We start from the raw sequence: 19,377 nt of genomic DNA, 5'->3' as shown, positions 1-19,377 counted from the left end.
TGACCCAGCAGTAAGAAAACCACACGGAAAGAAAGAAGGCAGATGAAAGAAACACAAGCTGTTATATTATAACAAAGAGGCTGAATGGTGACTTAACTGGGGATTAACATTTGCACTTGCAAGAAATATCTCTGTTGGAAATGGATACTCTAACTATGAAGAGACTAGTGAGGAAAAAAGCAAGGTATAATGATTCAAATAATTTGTATGGTATGCATTATGCTTGTCAGAAAGAATATGTAACAGACATCACATTTCTCTTTTTTGCTTGCCAGAAAACAATTCTTGATTCAATTTTTCTGTGTAAACCCCAGCTTTTTTATAGTATAATCATAAGCAATAAACACTGTGACTGACCCCATTCTTCTGAAGAGTGTTTTGGCATACTACTAAAAGAAGCAGAATCTGAAGAAGCCATTATAAGAGACTAGAGAAATAAGCCAATGTCAAGAACAGAAAGGGATTATTGTCAAATCTGTGCCTTTTATGTAAAATGGCATTGTTTAGTAGCATCAGTCATGTTTCTGTCCTAAAGAGGTTCACTTTGGTGTTTGGGGTTGGAAAGCTGAGTCCAACCTCCGCTTCTCTTTTCCCCCAGTTCCCTTCTGGCACAGCATCCAATTCCTGCAAACCTGGAGGGAACGGTGGCACCGAGAACAGCTGCTTCCCGGGCCTCCCACGGCACAGGAGCTGCTGCTCAGGTGCTGGTGTCCTCCCTCAGAGGGGGAAGAGGGAGTGCTTCCCTCCTGTCAAAAAAATAGGACTAGTATTATGTTTTCCCAGTGTTCTGTGTTTATCAGGTTAACCAGCAGCAGACGTGGCCTGGCTTGTAAGTACAGAACCTGATCCAAAGCCCACTGAAGTCCCCAGGAGCTGTGTGTGCATCAGAACCGTGAATATCAACTTATCCAAACCATTTTTATTGTGAGGATTTTAAAAATTCTAAGAAAATCTTTGAGAGAAAAGCAGTCTTTTGATAGGTTTGGGGTGGGGTTTTTTTGGACCAGAGTCAGATCTAAAGCACACTGTGGCAAGGGGGTCTTTTTTTCAGTACTCTCTGGACCAGACCCTTAAAATACAGTTGCAGGAATATCACTATCTTATTACATGTTTGCTTCTTCACACCCTGTGCTCAGTTGGAAGGTATTCAAGACAAACCCAAATTTATACCAAAAATATTTGCTATGTGTTTCAGGTAAGGTATAATAAAGTTTGACCACAGCCAAACAGATTTTATGTCCAATATTTCCTTTTAAACTCCTTTATCTTTTTCCCTCCCTCTTCACTCTCACACCCCTACACCCTCACATTTTACGTGACAGCGTTGCTTTAGTACCTTCAATAAAATAACCTCAGCCAGTGAAGCAAATACAAGCACCTTATGAGGTGTGACTAACTTTTGAGTGCAGCCCTTTTCCTTCGCTGCTGTTTATAGATGACATAGGAGCCCTTGCTGGCCCCAGCTCGCTTGACTGACTTAAAGCTGGTAGTGAGCAAGTGAAATAGAAACATGGCATTTGTTAGCTTTTTGATCCCCTGCTTTGTGATCGGCACTGATATCGCTTACTCTTGCCAGAATACTGATGATTTTGTGGGTGCCAGTTCTCCGGGGGACATTGTTATTGGAGGCTTGTTTGCAGTTCACAGTGAAATGCTGCGTCCAGAAGAATATCCCATCAAGCCAGTAATTCAGAATTGCGCTGGGTGAGTAATACTGGAAATTACATATACAGCAAAGAAGAAATCACTGACATTGGGCATGTATGTCTTATATGAAGATCAATAAAATCTGTTGCTCTCACATTTCTTAGTCTTTAAAAAGACATTGAACATCACATAAATTGTGCGTAACATACTACAGGATGACAAAGTATGGCAAAGTTACAGTAAAAAATACTGTGGCTGCCTGAGGGAGGGAATGAGTATTTGATCCTATTTCAGTCTTCATATATAATAAAAAAACCCTGGAGGTTTGTGCTGAACAGCCATTTAATTTAATAAATACTAATTTGTTGCTGTATGTCTGAAGTTCTCTGCCATGCAGTTGTTCATTATTTGATACGAAGTTGAATCTAGATGACTTGAACACAGGCAGAATGTTCCATTTTACCTAAGCACATATTAGACTACGTTCCCCACCTCACAGGGCAGATCAGTTGTAATGTACGGTAGTACCTTGCTGACTAGTTTGTCATATTATTATATTTACTGTAGCTATTATGTTTTGTATTGTAATTGTGACATTATGTTATAGGATAGACTATATAGACACCATGTCATGTATGCATTCAGGTTCAAACTGTGCATCAGAATATTTATTTTGTTGGCTCCAAATCCTACTGTGCTTGAAACATTGATTTTTCGGGAAAGAATGCAAAGGAAACCTGGTGAAGAACTTTATTTTAACTATATATTAATGCTTTCCTAAGCCCAGGAATTCCAAATACGCATTTTCTTTAATTTTAATCCAGGTGCAAATCCTCAAATTTTATCTGAATTTTACACACAACGTAATCTCACATCTGAATCTAATAACCAGCTGGACACGCAGGTATCCATTTGGATTTATTTCAAAATGATGAAAAAGTTGATAATTTTGTCAGTCTTTTGTTATTTTTCTGCGGAGTCATAAATTGTCTCATGTCCATTTGAAATTTAATTTAGTTTGCAAGACCTGTAAACTTTAGAGAAGCTTGAGAGGAGGGTTGGTTGTATTGCAGACATTTTATGCTAGCACAGTTCTGATTGTCTGTTATAATATCTGCTGGAGATAAGGGGAACAGCTGTACTAACTTCAGCAGGTTTAGAGAGGATTTTAGGAACATTGATGCAACTGCTAGAAGACCTCAATCTCTGAAATATTTTCTTCTATGCTGAAATATTTAGTCATTTCTTTTCTCTGTTTCATGCTTTTGGTAAAAATAAATACATTTTTTTAAAAGTTTATTGGGCAAATGGAGTGAACTGGAACAGTCCCACTGACTTTGACAGATGCTTCCTGAAGATACAACTTGCAATTTTTTATGTACTATGAAAATTTGGGGTTTGGTACCTGTTGTTTCATTTTTATTCAGGTATATTTTAAATTTTGTGTTTATTTTGCTTAATTTCCCACTTAGGTGAGACAAATGTATGATTTCTAATCTTTTGTACATGAAGCAAATCACACAAAACATACTATCCATAATTTCTTTTCAGTAGTTTTCAAGTTCTAAAAGATATGCTCAAAATGGGCTTTGCTCTGGCCTTGTTCCCAGCAATGTTTTTCTAAAGTAAAACTTCTGTGTTTCCTGACAGCTTCGAAATTCAAATTTTTCTTCAGACACTTGCAATGATACATGCTATTGAAACGATCAACAATTCAACGCTGTTATCTGGAGTTACTCTGGGCTACGAAATCTATGACACGTGTGCAGAAGTTACAAAAGCCATGGCGTCTGCCCTGAGGTTTCTGCCTAAATTCAATTCTTCTGAGGATGTTGTAGAGTTCAAGTGTAACTACTCAGACTACGTCCCAAGAATTAAGGCAGTCACTGGAGCCAGCTACTCGGAGGAGTCGATGGCAGTTTCAAGGCTGTTGGCTTTGCAATTAATCCCACAGGTAGGTTTGAGGGAATTGTTTTGGACAGAGGGCCAGGTTTGCCATGCTCAGGATAAAGCTGTGGCTCTGATCGTAGGGATTGCAAAAGCCATGTGTTTGCTACAGGGCAGGATTTGGCTCCACCTAAGGATGTCAGGAGGGGTGGGATTCAGCTCTGAATGGAGGGCTTGATTCACTTGCCTAAACAAAGACAGTAAGGGCTATTTTATATGCCTGAGGCACATGCCTCCGAGGGCTATTTCAGGCTGATGCTGGGCTCTTGTCAGGCTGGCAGGGCCATTAGCCAGTCCCGCATGGCTGTGCCAGTTACTCCAGCGTACCTTGGGTGACACTCAGGCCTTCGTGCAGGCAACCAAGCTACACCCACCATGTCTAGTCTGGCTGGTGGTGAATATGACAATACCTAATCTCAAACTGGGGGGGTGGTGGGGGGAAAGACCGAATCATATTTAACCGGAAATTTGGAAATTCTCTCCTGCCTGAGAGAGGTTAGATTTTGGAGTCTGTTATAACTATGGCCAAGGAAGCGAGGAGTATTGCTCTAAAACACAGTTTTACTCCTGTTACTCCTCAAGCAGTTGTACAAAAGAGGGACTACAACTCTATAGCTCCACACTGGTCCTTCCCAAAACATTCTTCTCTATTTCTGACTTCTCCAGTACCGGTACAGTCCCACACTTGCACTTAAGCCAGTGCTTACATTTCTACTTTCACCATTGTAAAAGAGTTGGAGTTAAGAGTAGGACCAACAAGGAAAAAGGAGATCCACTTCCACGCCATCCCGTGTTGCCGGTTGGGTCTGGCGATTTGACATAGATTACCTCACTGTAAAGTAGCAACATAGTACACAAACACGTGGAAAAGACGTAAAGTCTGAACTAAACATAACTTCTAACTGAACCTTCTCCTCTGCAACAGTAGGAAGTAATTACGGCCTCCAGCTCCACCACAGGAGCTATAGTAAGTATGACAATTAAAATGCCACACTTGAACATAATCAAGAGACAAGTGATGAAACCAATCTGCATTAGGACATAGAGATGGGAACGGTGACCCAGCGGATTTTTCTCATCGATAGCATCTGTAATCTTCTGACATCACTAAGATTTGGTATCCCCTCCAGATAGGTGACTGTCATTTTGGTAACCTTAGGTTTATTTTTTAAGAACTGTCAAGCAATGCAGGAAATATAAGTATAGGGAAAAAAGCTCCTACAATCAAACAGAAAAGGATTAAAAATAGAGGGATTTAAACAACAATGCTATTTTTCTACCTACATTCACAAGAAAAACGTAATAAATCTTTTATATGAAAGAATTACAGCATTCTGTAGTATTGGTTACTGTTTGTTTTTCTGGGAAGTTCTTCTAACAAACTTAATGTTCCTTTTAAAATATGGTCATTAAGTCTTGGAGAGAAAATATATATGTGGGTGAACCATACTAACATACTCAGTGATAGAAAAATACTGCAAGAGGTAAGGGTACTAGCAATTTGAATAACAACTAAAAAAATACTTAGTGCTTCCAATGTTTTAAATATTGTTTTGAATAGCATGTTGATGGTATCCGAACGGAGTAAAACAAAATCCTTATGCCAGCATAATTGTCATATCCATTTTGAAAGGTCTTATTCTCTGCCTTCACTGAAGTAATTATGTGGATGAGGATGAAAATGGCAGAACTGGTACTGGGCATGAGTCTGCATGCGAATATCAGGGCGAGGGAACCTGCCCCATTTGGCTGTACCTTGTTGATGCTCACTCACAGGAGGAGGGAGCCTGGGTCAGGCTGCATGAAAGAGCAATCGTGGCAGCTTTGGATCTCTTGGTGTCCTTTGGAGGAGACCGCCTCCATAACTGAATTGTTCACTCTTCCTAGGTCAGTCCTGCATCATCAGCTGAAATCCTCAGTGACAAAATCCGGTTTCCTTCTTTCTTCAGGACTATCCCCAGTGATTTTCATCAGACAAGAGCGATGGCCCACTTGATCTGTGAGTCTGGGTGGAACTGGATTGGAGTAATAGCCACTGATGATGACAACGGGCGGTTCGCTCTGGAGAGCTTTGGGGTCCAGGCCATGGCAAACAACGTTTGCATAGCTTTTAAAGAAATGCTGCCCGCCTATCTCTCTGACAACACCTTTCACACCAAAGTTGATCACGCAATTGAGAAGATTGTCAAGGAAACTAGAGTAAATGTTATTGTTGTTTTTATGAGACAGTTCCATGTGCTTAAACTATTTAAGAAGGCAATTGAGAGGAATGTAAGAAAAATCTGGATTGCAAGTGATAACTGGTCAGCTGCAGTGAAAATCAGTACAATTCCCAATATCAGACAGCTGGGAACCATTGTTGGATTTGGATTTAAAAGCGGAGATGTCTCCACATTCCAAGACTTTTTGAGAAACCTTCATGAAAAGCCCACTGACAACAACAAATTTCTACGTGAATATGTTATGCTTTTGTCAGTCTGTGCACACCTGGAATATCATGATTTTCAAATGTGCATTTCAAACCAGTCCCAGGACGATCTATTGGAAAATGTTGAGAACAAACATCAGATCTGGAGAGATGATTTTTTGAATGCTAACGTTGAATCAGGATTTATCCATAGTACTATACTTGCAGTCTATGCCATTGCTCACGCCATTAAAGGGCAATGCAAAGACAGAAACTGCAAGGATCCCTCTGCCTTCACTCCCTGGGAGGTACGTTGTTAATTCTTTCAGGTCTCATTCTCTCTGCATAACTTTCATCTCATGTTTGCTCCCACATTCCTGGATTTACTATCTTGGTCCTTTTACTAAATGACTTTTTATTCCTGTTCCAGCTTTTCTTCACCAACTGAAATCACGGAATGTGTGCTAGAGCAGCAGAATCTAACTGCTGCAGTGATGACAACTAGACTCCAGTTTTGTCTCCCTTTTTTTGGCCCAGGTAGATGCAGAGACTCCTGGTGCTAAGCCATGGCCGTGTTCTGCTGTAGATAGAGAATGACTGTTGCATTTCACGTACAGATAGCTAACAGAGGGTGAATAACTGCATACCCACCATCTCCTCCTTCCACAGGTGCAGAAGGGATCTTTAGCTGCTGGGCTTCATCAGCCACCCTAACACTTCCCCCACCACTTCCAAGAGCACACAGAGTAGGCACCAGCTTGCATGAAGGCTCCAGTCTGTAGGCTCCTTGCTGGAATGTCTTGCTTGCTACTCACATGGGATAGAATAAAAATGTATAGTCAATCTACAGTTGACTTATCAGCTACTCAGCTACTAATGGTTGGTCCTGTTGCTGCAAACCACTGTAGTACACAGCAATGAGTGCTCTTTATAGATGGGGATGTTGCAGGAGAGGAGCATTCACCAAAGAGTTTCAGTTTCCCTCTCTTTCCCTCTAAATATTGTTTCTGTTTTGTCTGAATTCAGGTATTTTTATCTATCATGAATTTTTACGGGAAAGTGAAAATGCAACAGACTATTCTTCTGTCTGATCTTGATTTATACTGAAGTGACTGGTAGGAAAATTAGACACAAACTTTAAGATGGTTGAGGTATTTGTTATCAAACTCTACTGCGTGGGAAGAAAAATCAGACAAGTAAACCTGACCTGACCTTTTACCCAAGAACCTGCTCGGGAGTATTCACTTTTACACACTTTTACTCAGAGGATTAAACAAAGTTCATTTAAAAGTCAAACAAGCACTGAAGCACTCTGACTTGCTCTGACCTTTTATCCTAGGTCAGGGCAGGTCAAACCAAGATATGGGATTTGAAAAAAATAAAACAACCAGTAACAACCAGATTCTTGCATGAATTCGTAAATGCAAACAGGACAAATTCAGGAATTCTCTACAGGGGATGCAACTTTATAGAGCTGCATTTACATCATTGCGTAGTTAAATCCCAAATCACCCAAATTAAAATCCTGTTAAGAGGCTAAGAACTCATGAAGAAAATTGAAAGACATAGTTACTCCCCCTGTGCTCTTTTAATAATATATTTCCTCTACACTAAATTTAACCCTCCAGAAATGAGTATATATAAAGCATAGGATGCAAATAATCCATACCACACATCTCCACATACAGAGAAAAGACAGTCGTTAGTGTTACAGAGCTTGCAAAAAATAGCCATCAATTAAATCAAAATGTTGCTGATTATTAGCCCCTTCTGTTTGAAGCTCCAAATGTATTCCCAGAAGCTCTGTTGTTCCCATATTGTTAGAGAAATTGGAAAAATGCAGAAAAGAAAGCTTAAATGACTAGTCTGAGTATACAGAATACAAAATTTCCTGTTCAGACCCACATCAGTATGCAACATCTAACTCAGATGAAATATTGGTTAGAAGCATACTTTGGTTCTTCATAAATTAGTAGAGATGCAGTAAAAGTATATGAACTCTCAAAAAATGATGTTGTACATGAAAAAATAACGTTATATATACTAAATACGTTATATACACTAAATATGTTATATACATATAAATGCCAGAGCATATTGAAGTAGTATACATGTCAGTATGTTCTTTAAATACTAGAAATTTTACAAAAAGATCCATGTAAGAGTGTGCTTTTCAAGAGGCAGTTAAATTCAGCCTTTCACCAACACCTTGGGGCTTTTTCTTGTTAATTAATCCCTGTTGCCAAAAATTAATAGGCCTGCAAAGGGATAAAGCCTTTACTTCAGTTACAAACCAGTGCAGCTAATGAAAGTCCTGTTACGGTCTCCCCAGGAACTGGGAGTTGTTTATATGTACCTTAACCTGCCCTTTTCTAGATTCATGCAGAACTTTTCAATCTGGCTGTTTGTGATGAGGGAGAGAGAAATTTTACCTTATTGAACAGAATGGCTTGCAATATTAAACCGAACAGTTGCCTTATCAAAGCCTGCTTGTTCTAGTATTTCCTATGATTTATCAAATATGGCCTTGCTGTTTATTGCCCTTGTGCCATTGATCACTTCACCTGAGCAAACTGGCATTTATTGTTCATTTAGCAGTTGAGTCTCACCTTGCAGTACACAATATCTGTCAACATCGCAGTTACAAAGATACCCTTTAATTTTAAGATTTCTTTTACTCCTAAAAAGCAACATTTCTTTTTAACTTGATATTATCATACAGATGTTAAACTATTGCATTTATCACACTGACATGATACTGATGTATGCTATTGGTCCTTATACTTATGTTCAGCTCCTTGAAGAACTTAAAAAAGTTACAGTCACTGATGATGATAAAGAAATAAAGTTTGACTCCAATGGAGATATGAGCACCAGTTACGATGTACTTCTTTGGGAAGAAATTGATGGCCACATGGAAATCACCACTATGGCAGAATATGACCCAGAGAAAGGGGACTTCATCTTTGAAGATGAGGAAAAAAAAAAACAATTTCTAGATTTAAAGGTAACTTTTAATTTGCTGACATAACATGTGAAATTTGCTTCATATGGTTTCTTCTCCCCTCAGTATAGTCCCGGTTTTGGCTGGGATAGAGTTAGTTTTCTTTCTAGCACTTGGTATAGTGCTGTGTTTTGGATTTAGGATGAGAATAATCTGGATAACACACTGATGTTTTGCTGGGCAATGTTTACACCAAGTCAAGGACTTTTCAGCTTCTCACACTACCCCACTAGCAAGAATGCTGGGGGAGCACAAGAAGCTGGCAGGGGACACAGCCAGGACAGCTGACCCAAACTGGCCAAAGGGATGTTCCATACCGTATGACGTCATGCTCAGTATATATATTGAGGGAACCTGGCTGGGGTTGGAACCGCTGCTTGGGAACTAGCTGGGCATCAGTGGTCTGTGGGTGGTGAGCAATTGTATTGGGCATAACTTGTTTTGTTTATTATTATTATTATCATTATTATTATTGTTGTTGTTGTTATTATTATTATTATTATTTTCATTTTATGTCATATTAAACTGTCTTTATCTCAACCCATGAGTTTTACCTTTTTTTTTCCTGATTCTCTCCGCCATCCCACTGGGGTGGGGGAGTGAGCAAATGGCTGTGGTTGTTTTAGCTGCCTGCCAGGTTAAATCACAAGTATTTACAACTGAAGCATGTGTCAGCTAGAAATCCCTCTTGTGGTTTCATGTTCTCCTTTTAGAGCAAAGAATCCTCTCCAGGTTTGTTCAACCAGCTTCATGCACCCTGAGAAGCACATGAGCCTGTAGGCAGCCTCAGTGATTTGAAATTGAGCTATTTCTCCAGAATGCTCCTAGAAAGTTTCCTAAGATGAGTAAATCAGTCTGTCCTAAGGGTGGTATTCCACAATCTTGAAAAGGGTTTTTAAAATAAAAAATGGCTGTGCATAAAAGCCCCCTCTCTTACATACCACCACCATTTATTTGGTACACGAATTTTCATATCTGTTGACTTTACTGTTTAAAAGAAAAAAAAAAAAAGAAAAAAGTCTTGTTTATATGATTTTTTTTGATTATATACTCCTGTTAGAGCTGGGGTCAGCACAGCTACAGGAGTCTGAGGTATGTGGCACCACCTGAACTGGTGTAGTCAGGACTAGTGGGTGGCCCAGGCCAGTTCCAGCTGGATAATCTGTCATCTGCGCACGGGTGGAGGTCTTGGTTCATCGTGCAGCTCTGGGCTGCAAAGCATTCCCCACTGATGGGACGGGGAGAGGCTGCTTAAAGGTGGGCTGAATTTGAGTCTCAGCGTGTGGACTCAGCTGGTAGAAAAGGCTGAGGACAGAAGAAAACCTCAAATCTTGCCCTTCTTTGTGGCACTGCCCAGGATGGCAAGAAAATGTCTCCACCTGTTTGTCAGCACCATCTTGGAGGGAGAAGAAATAGTGGTGTCCCTCGGGACTGCTTCTCCATTTTACAAAAAAGTTGTCTGTGGAAGGAGGACCTGAACTCAGACCTCAAGAGAAAGCCCTGATCACCCCCCCAAAGTGTTGCTTCACGATTCAGGGGTGAGCTGCCGAGGGTCAGGAATGTCAGGGCGGCAGCGCAAAGCACCTGCCGAGGTGTCTCCCCTGAGCCCAGGTGTCTCCCTGAGGCTCAGAGCAGCTGAGCAGGGTTTCAGGATCTACCCTGTGAAGCAGCCCACTCGAATCCCCCATCAGGTGCTTTTGGGCTTTCTTTGGAGCTGATCCTCAGCAGTCTAAATTTCAGGTTCAATGCTGGATGAGACACTTCGATCTGGATTTTAAAGGTATAGTCAGTTCCACTGATAAATAAATAAAATTATCAGCTGGATAATGCCCATCCTGTCACTTGTTGACCGTGTGGAGAAAATACAAGAAATATGAAGCCTACAATGTGGTTTTTCAGCATCATTTTCAGATTCCCTTAAAATATGTTAGATACAAAAAGAGAGTGCAAATTGCAGAATTACTGGAGGTTTATTTTAACAATTCTTAGTAATTAGTTGTGCCTGAGATGATTTGTTTGTTTGTTTTCTGCACACTGCAGAAGGTTCAATCAACATGCTCCCAGCACTGCAGGCCAGGACAGATGAAAAAGGTTACAGAAAGTCCACACACATGCTGCTATGAATGTGTTTACTGCCCAGAAAACCATTACAGCAATCAAACAGGTAAGGAATTGCGATCCAAATAAAGGTTTATTTACACATCAATACAATTGTTTTGTTTGGGTATAATGTGCCTTGGCAACCTTGGGTATAACTTTGGAATGGGATTAACATATCTGTTTATGTTCAGTTTCCCAAATATGAGTGTTTGGCCTATAAAACTTGGTTTAAATGTTTTTTAGAAGACCAAACATAAAGCAATTAGATTTTCCAGCTGACTAGCATTATCCTTTGTTAGGATGGAAAGTCTATCTGATTTATCGGTGAGACTGATTCTCATTAAAATAGACCCTTGCTTCTCTGTCTTTCCACAGTACATCCAGTCCAATAAGGAAGAGATTTTTTTATGATGAGGGTGGTGAGGTACTGGAACAGGTTGCCCAGAGAAGTTGTGGATGCCCCATCCCTGGAAGCATTCAAGGCCAGGTTGGATGGGGCTTTGGGCAACCTGGTCTAGTGGAGGGTGTCCCTGCCCATGGCAGGGCATTGGAGTAGATGATCTTTGAGGTCCCTTCCAACCCAAACCATTCTGTGAGTCTACTAAGTTCAAGAGTTATGTATTTGGCTTACCAGCATATTCTTCATCTTACCAGGGAGTGCTGAGAAGTTTGATATAACTGTACAGTAATATTTTCTAGTATCAAATCTGATGTGTACTTTCATAGAATCATAGAATCACATCAGTCAGAATCAACACCCCCAAGTCCTTCTCCTTAGGGCTGCTCTCAATCCATTCTCCACCCAGCCTGTAGTTGTGCTTGGGTTATAGTTTACCACTGGTTCATTTGTAGGTTCGAGCAGAAATTTTTAAATGGGAAAATTAAATATAGAGGAGAGAGGTGGAATTAAGAAAATTGTGGTACAATGTACTTTTAATATCCTGAGGGCAGAAGGAAATTAAATTTTATCTTTTTAATTCAAATAATTGAGATATTTCTCCATATCGGAGGAGACAGCAATTTTAAAGCAAAAGTAACCCTTCAAAGCATAATCTAAAGCAATATTTATTCTTGCTGTTGTATTTCAAAAGGTCTCAATAAAGAGAAAGTTGGATCTTTTTTTCTTGTCCAAAGAGGTAAACAAAAGAAACATACTTCCAACTTCTGCAAGAGAATTGATTCACTCTCAAGTCATTGTTCAGGTTTCAGTTAAAGTTTGCCTGTCCAGAGCTCCGGCCAGGTCCCGTATCGCGGGTCAGCGATGACCAAGGCAGTGTCAGGTCCCTGCCGTGCCCCCTGTCCCCCGCCGCCCTGGCTGCAGGCAGCCGCAGTCCCAGCTGGCAGGCATCCCTCCCGCGCTGCTCCACCGCCGCCACCGCTGCCCTGCAGCTCCTCCGCCTGGATGGCGGCAGCAGTAGTGGGAAGCAATCAGCCCTGTCTGTCCCTGAGCATCCCTTCCCACATTGCTCCTGTATCTCAAGCCTCGGTAATCCACTTCCCACTTTATTTACTTCGAGTTTCTAAGTTATCTTCCTTTTTTTTTTTTTTTTTTCTGCTTTCAGATATGGATTACTGCTACCGATGTAACAACAAAACCTACTGGGCTCCAGTTAACAGTACCACGTGCTACAGAAAGACAATCCATTTCCTTGCCTGGACTGACTGGTTTGCTATTTTCCTCCTCCTCCTCTCTGCTTTTGGGGTCGTGTTGGTTTTGTCAATTAGTGTAATATTTACTAAAAACTTGAACACGCCGGTCGTAAAGGCATCTGGAGGTCTAACCGTCTGCTATATTATTCTCTTCAGCCACTTCTTAATCTTTTTAAGCACTGTCTTCTTCATAGATGAACCCACAGAATTCAAGTGTAAAACTAGGCAAGCCCTCTTTGGCATAAGTTTTGCGCTCTGCATTTCATGTATTTTAATAAAGTCACTAAAAATTTTACTAGCCTTCAGCTTTGATCCCAAGCTGCAGAATTTCCTGAAATGTGTATATAAACCTGTTCCCACTGTGGTCACCTGCACTGGAATTCAAGTTATCATTTGCACCTTCTGGCTAATATTTAGGACGCCTTTTGTAAAGCAAAATTTCTCAATCCCAAGAGCAATAATTCTGGAGTGCAATGAGGGCTCCATTGTGGCTTTTGGGATTATGTTGGGCTACATCGCTGCCCTAGCTTTCATTTGCTTCATATTTGCCTTTAAAGGTAGGAAGTTACCAGAGAACTACAACGAAGCTAAATTCATCACCTTTGGCATGCTAATTTACTTTATAGCATGGATCGTATTTATCCCTGTCTATGCAACTACATTTGGCAAATACCTGCCGGCAGTGGAAATCATCGTTGTGTTAATATCCAATTATGGAATCCTCTGCTGCACTTTTCTTCCAAAGTGCTATATCATCATTTACAAGCAAGAAACAAACACAAAATCTGCCTTTCTCAAAATGATTTACACATATTCCTCCAAGAGCGCAGGCAGCGTTGCTGTTAGTCAGATTTCTTTGGATTCAAAGTCTTCCAGCTCCCGAGCTACTATCTCAGATTCGTGTAAATCTGAGAAAAACTCTGTGAATGGAAACTGCCATTTCCAGGTGCCTGGGCAGAGACTAATAAAAGGGAAAGTTCTTCCTAAAAATACTGCAAGGACTCCAGCAAGGAAAAGACTCTCCAGCATATGACTGAGCAGCGTTAAAGCACTAGAAGATGAAAAGCCATCTTTGGGAGCCATTTCTCCTTCAGGTCTCTCTCCTTTTGGCATCCCCAAAGAGAGCAGGCCACACAAAATGCCTTCTCCTTCAGTACTTACTTAGGCAGTTATCCATTACCAGATTTCCAAGGCTCTTCTTGCTCACAGAGTCCATTCCTGCTCCTGCGGGCACCCCAAGGTGCAGTCCCCTACAGCAGCTCCCCTCCATCCCCAGTCCACTCTTATAGACCTGCAGGAACCTCATCCACAATCTCAATTCCCTGAGTGAGGCAGAAGCATCAGGAAATTACTTCTCACAGACATGTAGGCAGGAACATATGGATTTACCTCACTTTTTTTTGCATCTTTGATGCTCAATTGTTTAAGAAGCTCTTCTCACCTGGCCTTGTTTTACAGATCAAACAGAACCCTCTCCCAGCCTTTGTTTGCTAGGACAAACAAGCCCAGTCCGTTAGTCTCCACTTTTAAGACAGGCTTTCCATTCTCCTGAACATCTAAAAGCAACCCTTTTCACCTGGTATCGTGAATCTTTTTTTTTTTTTTCCTCCCCAAAATTGCACACCTTATTGCAGACAAGTGCTGCAGTAACTTTTAAAGTTTCTTGTATTTCCCAGGATGATGATGAACTAGAGACAGGTCTATTTAAAAATTTAAGAATTTCTCTGGAGCTCTGTAGTTATACGTATGTCCATCTACTTTTTCCCCCATACTCAGAGGAAATACACTAATTCACTTCATGCACCTCCTCTGATGTGTAAGGAAAGAGGACCCACCTATCCCCATGTGTCCTCTCAGTTGAGGATGTAATGTCAAAACTTATAAAATTAATTGATTCCTCTCATTAGCATAAATAATCTAATGACAAAGATTGGCATGAGCGCATCCTGGGAATTTTAGCTTTTTTGATACATATTTTAAAAATCTGATTTTCAACAAGAAGATGACAATGCACCATTCCAATATGTTGAAATGGCACAAGACTGAACCGATACGAGCTGCGCTGGATGAGTCTCCACTCGGTAGCTCCATCAGTACAGCTGTGCTTTGCCTTCTGTATGTGAGGCAAAAGGCACAGTCAGAGAAGGAGGAATTTCTCTGTCAGGACAATGATACCACAGAACTTTTTCAAACTCTAAACAGCAGAGTTACGTTGCCAGTCCAGGACCATGAAAAATACTGTTCATAAAGCCCGGGCCATAGAAATTTTGCTATTACAACTTCTGTGCCACGTTACTGTGAAATAATAGTAAATTCCTTGAGTTTTGTTCATGTGCCTGTTTAGATCTGGAACAACTGGATGTTGTGACAGGCCAAAATAAAGTTCAGTAGATTTGGTGTTACATAGGCGTATTGTATTATTGTTATGTACAATACGTCTATTTTTCTATCATATCTATGTTGAAACCCTTATCCATATGATTTTTCTATGCATATTTTGTTAAATACAGCTATAAATCACATTTCAACAATGGACATGGAATGAAATTACTGTGACATGTAGACTATATATATGGTATATATCTGTGAAGGCATTTTTAAAGTAATTTGAATGGCAAGGGTGCAATTTACATACCTATTTGAGTAATTATGTTAAGTTCTGTAGCTGGTTGGAAGAATGAAGGTTTACGCACATATATTTATATGATGAATGCTGTTCATACATCGGTTGTTGCAAATCCTGTTCTGAATAGGAAGTTGTGTATGACAAGGTTAAAATTCCTGCAATTTGACTGCCAGTGCAACAAGAAGTGTCTCCCAAAAAGAGAGGAGCAAAGCTTACTTTGCACAATGACTGTCGGCATTCAGCTGGTTAGAAAAGTTAATTTGGCTCAGACGTTGTACCTGTATTTATTGTTTTCAAAAGTGTTGAGTATATCATGTCTCAAAGATACATGAAAGGGAATGATTAAAGCCATATTGTTATTTAAAATTGAGTTTGCTTACTTCATCTCCTTACCTTTCCCTATAAACGTTGGTTTGGCCTTGACCAGCAGCAATACACACACACCTGTGCAGTGCTTCCACTGTAGAGCTCAGTCTGCTCCCTGGAAACGTCCTTTAGGTAGAAAGCCAAGCATGGCTACATGTCCCTACAGGACAACGGGGAACATGTCTTGAGGAACAGGGTGTGGTGACAGCAATGTGAAGGTCTCTACGGAGGTATCTTTAAGGAAAGATATCACAGATGGCAGAATTTCAAAGGAGTCCTACATGCTACGTCTGCCTCTCCAACTACTCAGATCTCCTGTGTAAAGCACAGTCAATGGTGGAGCTGAGAGGATGTAACAGATTTGCTAGCTACACTCGGCAGAAGAAAGAGACACTGTACCAAGCTGTGTTACACATGTTTTTAAATGCCTTGTCTGCAAGAAGCAAGTGAACATATGTAGGTAGAACACAATGTAGGATTGTGCTACCCTATACAGAGTGTAAAAAAACCTGAAAATAGGGGTTCATGATGCTAAAGGGAGCATTTGCACACATCCCCCTGCCCAGAACAGTAAGTATTCCAGCAATCTGTTACCAGGCATGGGGACATTAAATGAGCCTGAAACAGATTTTCATCCCTAGAGCACAGAACAGGAATCACCTCCCTGAGTCATAGCAAAGTCTCGGCAAGGCCCCCTTGGAGCTGTGGCCCATAGGTCAGACCGTGCGGGGCTGAAGGGTTTGGCTCTTTTTTCTGGCTGTGGTGGGTTGAGCCTGGCTGGGGGCCAGGTGCCCACCAGAGCCGCTCTCTCACTCCCCTCATTCACTAAACAGGGGAGAAAAGGCATAACGAAATGCTTGTAGGTCGAGATAAGGACAGGGAGAGATCACTCACTAATTATCATCATGGGCAAAACAGACTGAACTTAGAGAGGGAATTCATCTGATTTATTACTAGGCAAAACAGAGTAGAGGAATGAGAAATAAAATCAACTCTTAAAACACCTCCCCCCACCCCTCCCATCTTCCCGGGCTCAACTTCACTCCCGGCTTCAACCTTCCCCCCCTCAGTGGCACAGGGGGACGGGGAATGGGGGTTACGGTCAGTTCATCTCACGGTGTTTCTGCCGCTTCTTCATCCTCAGGGGGAGGACTCCTCTCATCGGTCCCCTGCTCCAGCATGGAGTCCCTCTCATGGGGTGCAGACCTTCAGGAGCAAACTGCTCCAGCGTGGGGTCCCCCACGAGGTCACAAGTCCTGCCAGCAAACCTGCCCTGGTGTGGGCTCCCCTCTTCACGGGTCCACCGGTCCAGCCAGGAACTTGCTCCAGCGTGGGCTTCCCACGGGCCGCAGCCTCCTTCAGGTGCCTCCACCTGCTCCGGCGTGGGGTCCTCCACGGGCTGCAGGTGGAATCTCTACACCCCCTCATCCTTCCTCCATGGGCTGCAGGGGGACAGCCTGCTTCACCATGGTCTTCACCACGGGCTGCAGGGGGATCTCTGCTCCGGCGCCTGGAGCTCCTCCTCCCCCTCCATCTGCACTGACCTTGGTATCTGCAGAGTTTCTTACATCTTCTCACTCCTCTCTCCGGCTGCAAAAGCTCTCTCTCTCTCTAAGTGTTTTTCTTCTTCTTAAATATGTTATCACAGAGGCGCTGATGGGCTTGGCCTTGGCCAGCGGCAGGCCCGTCTTAGAGCCGGCTGGCATTGGCTCTGTCAGACACAGGGGGAGCTTCTAGCAGCTTCTCACAGAAGCCACCCCTGTAGCCCCCCCGCTACCAAAACCTTGCCACACAAACCCAACACACTGGCTCAGAGCATGCTCTGCTCCCTTACTTGGGAAAGATCCCAACACTACTTCCCAAAATGCTAACATCCATATGTGCCCACGTGCAGGTTTTCCATCTCCAAGAGCAATAGAGAGGACACATGTCCCCAGACAGTGCCGTCCACAGAGGAGTCAAGTGTGAAAATGCCATTTGTTGACATCATCGGGAGGCTGCTCTGGATGTAACCACTGTTTAACCTTTCAGGGGTTTATGTCATTCATTGTTAATAACGCTAAATGATGCGTTCTGAAGCCACTATCACACAGTGTACAGCAACTTTAGGGAGAATGAAGACTGTGAAGACCACTAAGTTTTTCAAGTCCTCTCCTCCAGGGCATAATTCCCTCAGGATTTCAGCAGCTCTAGCTGTGCAGATGCCTTTCAGCTGCCCATGATCTTTAGAGCAGTTCTTCAGCGAGTGCTGGGAACTATTTACCTGAGCCCCAGGCTTCCTCCCAGCTTTGCTGATGGTGGTTGGAACTACAATGACTCTAAATGTGTGGGCTACCAGCACGACTGGCAACTAACAGCAGTGTTTGGGATGCTGCTTGTAAGGTACAATGCTGAGCAACCCTTCCCAGCCGCGTGTCCAGGGACAAGGAGCGCTGCTTGACACTGCACCGCTCTCTTTGAGCAAGCAGGCAGCAAAGGGGCTGCTGGCAGACTATAACCCCAGAATCACCCTCTATTTGTATTGAAAGCTATTCTTCATCTTCCCAACAATGTTCTGAAACAGGGCAGAGCTGCGTGGGGGTGTGGGGGTGTGTGGGGGTGTGTGCAGAGAGGAGCATTCTCTTCCTTTTTGCTATTTTTAGAAGGACATGAGAAAGCCGGTGTGGAGTTTTGATTCAGGGAATTGGGTTCTTCTGTTTAGAGAATGGCTCATTTGCAATCAGAATTTTTTTTTCTGAAATGGAATGTGGGAAGATTGATTATTTTTTTAACTTTTTTTTTAAGTTGGTATGAGTTAAATGGATTGGAATGGCTTCAATGTTTTACCAATAATAAGGACATTTTGTTACTTCAATGAATTTGGAATAACTGTACATGTGTGAATAAGAAACATTAACGTGGGATTACTTACTGAAAAGAAAATACTTTTTTGAATCTCTTTCCAGAATAAAATATTGCCCAAATAGCATTTTAAAAAACCTTTTAATATCGAGGATGCTGAGACTCACTTTGGTGACAAATTTCTGATTTCCTCTGCTCAAATATTTGCTTTCAGAAGAAGCCGCTTCTGGCTCTGCTCCTGGAAACGGATAACTGGCTACGAATGGTTCAAGACTCCTCGTTCGTGCTGTCACGTTGCGCACAGGGCTTCAGCTGCTGCTGGGCAGTCATCCATCCCAGGGGAGCGGGGCTTCCTCCGTTCATCCGCAGGCATTCTGGCGTTGGTTGACAGATGTAAAATCCTCCACTGTGCAGTGCGTTGGACACACTTCTGTTGAGACACTGCGTTACACTGGCACTGGTATCGGGCTGGCACGGGCTGTTGCTTACTAAATACGTTTTCTGTGCCGACTTTTCTGAATTATTTTTTTCAAGGATATGTTTCTACTGATTTTTTTTTAATAAAGGTTTATTCTGTCCAAGACGTGAAAGGAAAAAAATAAGGGGTTTCAACTGAAGTAAACAGAAAAGAGTGTTGATGAGAATTGGTAAGTTCGAACCTCCTGAAAGTGGTAAAATGACAGAAACACCGATGCGGGCAGGTCTGTGTACGGGACTCGAGTCCACCTTGCGCTGAGTCGTGAAGCTGAACCGCGGCGGCTGTTTCTTTAACCGAGTTTTGATTTAACG

General features: G+C 42.0%; 1 protein-coding gene across 1 annotated transcript; it reads left to right on the top strand.

Annotated features, from left to right (window-relative positions):
* Window positions 1–1,484: 1,484 nt before the first annotated feature.
* On the top strand, window positions 1,485–15,747 carry GPRC6A (G protein-coupled receptor class C group 6 member A). The gene is made up of 6 exons (XM_054821122.1): window positions 1,485–1,704; window positions 3,298–3,601; window positions 5,482–6,309; window positions 8,796–9,008; window positions 11,046–11,169; window positions 12,668–15,747. Exons 1-6 carry the CDS (start codon window positions 1,511–1,513, stop codon window positions 13,786–13,788), a joined length of 2,784 nt encoding a protein of 927 aa, XP_054677097.1. The 5' UTR covers window positions 1,485–1,510; the 3' UTR covers window positions 13,789–15,747.
* Window positions 15,748–19,377: the final 3,630 nt, after the last annotated feature.

This window comes from Grus americana, chromosome 3, assembly GCF_028858705.1.
Source record: "Grus americana isolate bGruAme1 chromosome 3, bGruAme1.mat, whole genome shotgun sequence".
In the NCBI taxonomy this organism is placed as follows: domain Eukaryota; kingdom Metazoa; phylum Chordata; class Aves; order Gruiformes; family Gruidae; genus Grus; species Grus americana.
Note: the sequence above shows the minus strand (reverse complement) of the source record. Positions and strands in the feature narration are given on the sequence as shown.

Coding starts and splice junctions, on each gene's coding strand:
- GPRC6A (XM_054821122.1), top strand. CDS start 1,511: ATGGCATTTGTTAGCTTTTTGATCCCCTGCTTTGTGATCGGCACTGAT. Junction 1,705..3,297: donor GTAATTCAGAATTGCGCTGG/GTGAGTAATACT, acceptor GTTTCCTGACAG/CTTCGAAATTCAAATTTTTC. Junction 9,009..11,045: donor AACAATTTCTAGATTTAAAG/GTAACTTTTAAT, acceptor TGCACACTGCAG/AAGGTTCAATCAACATGCTC.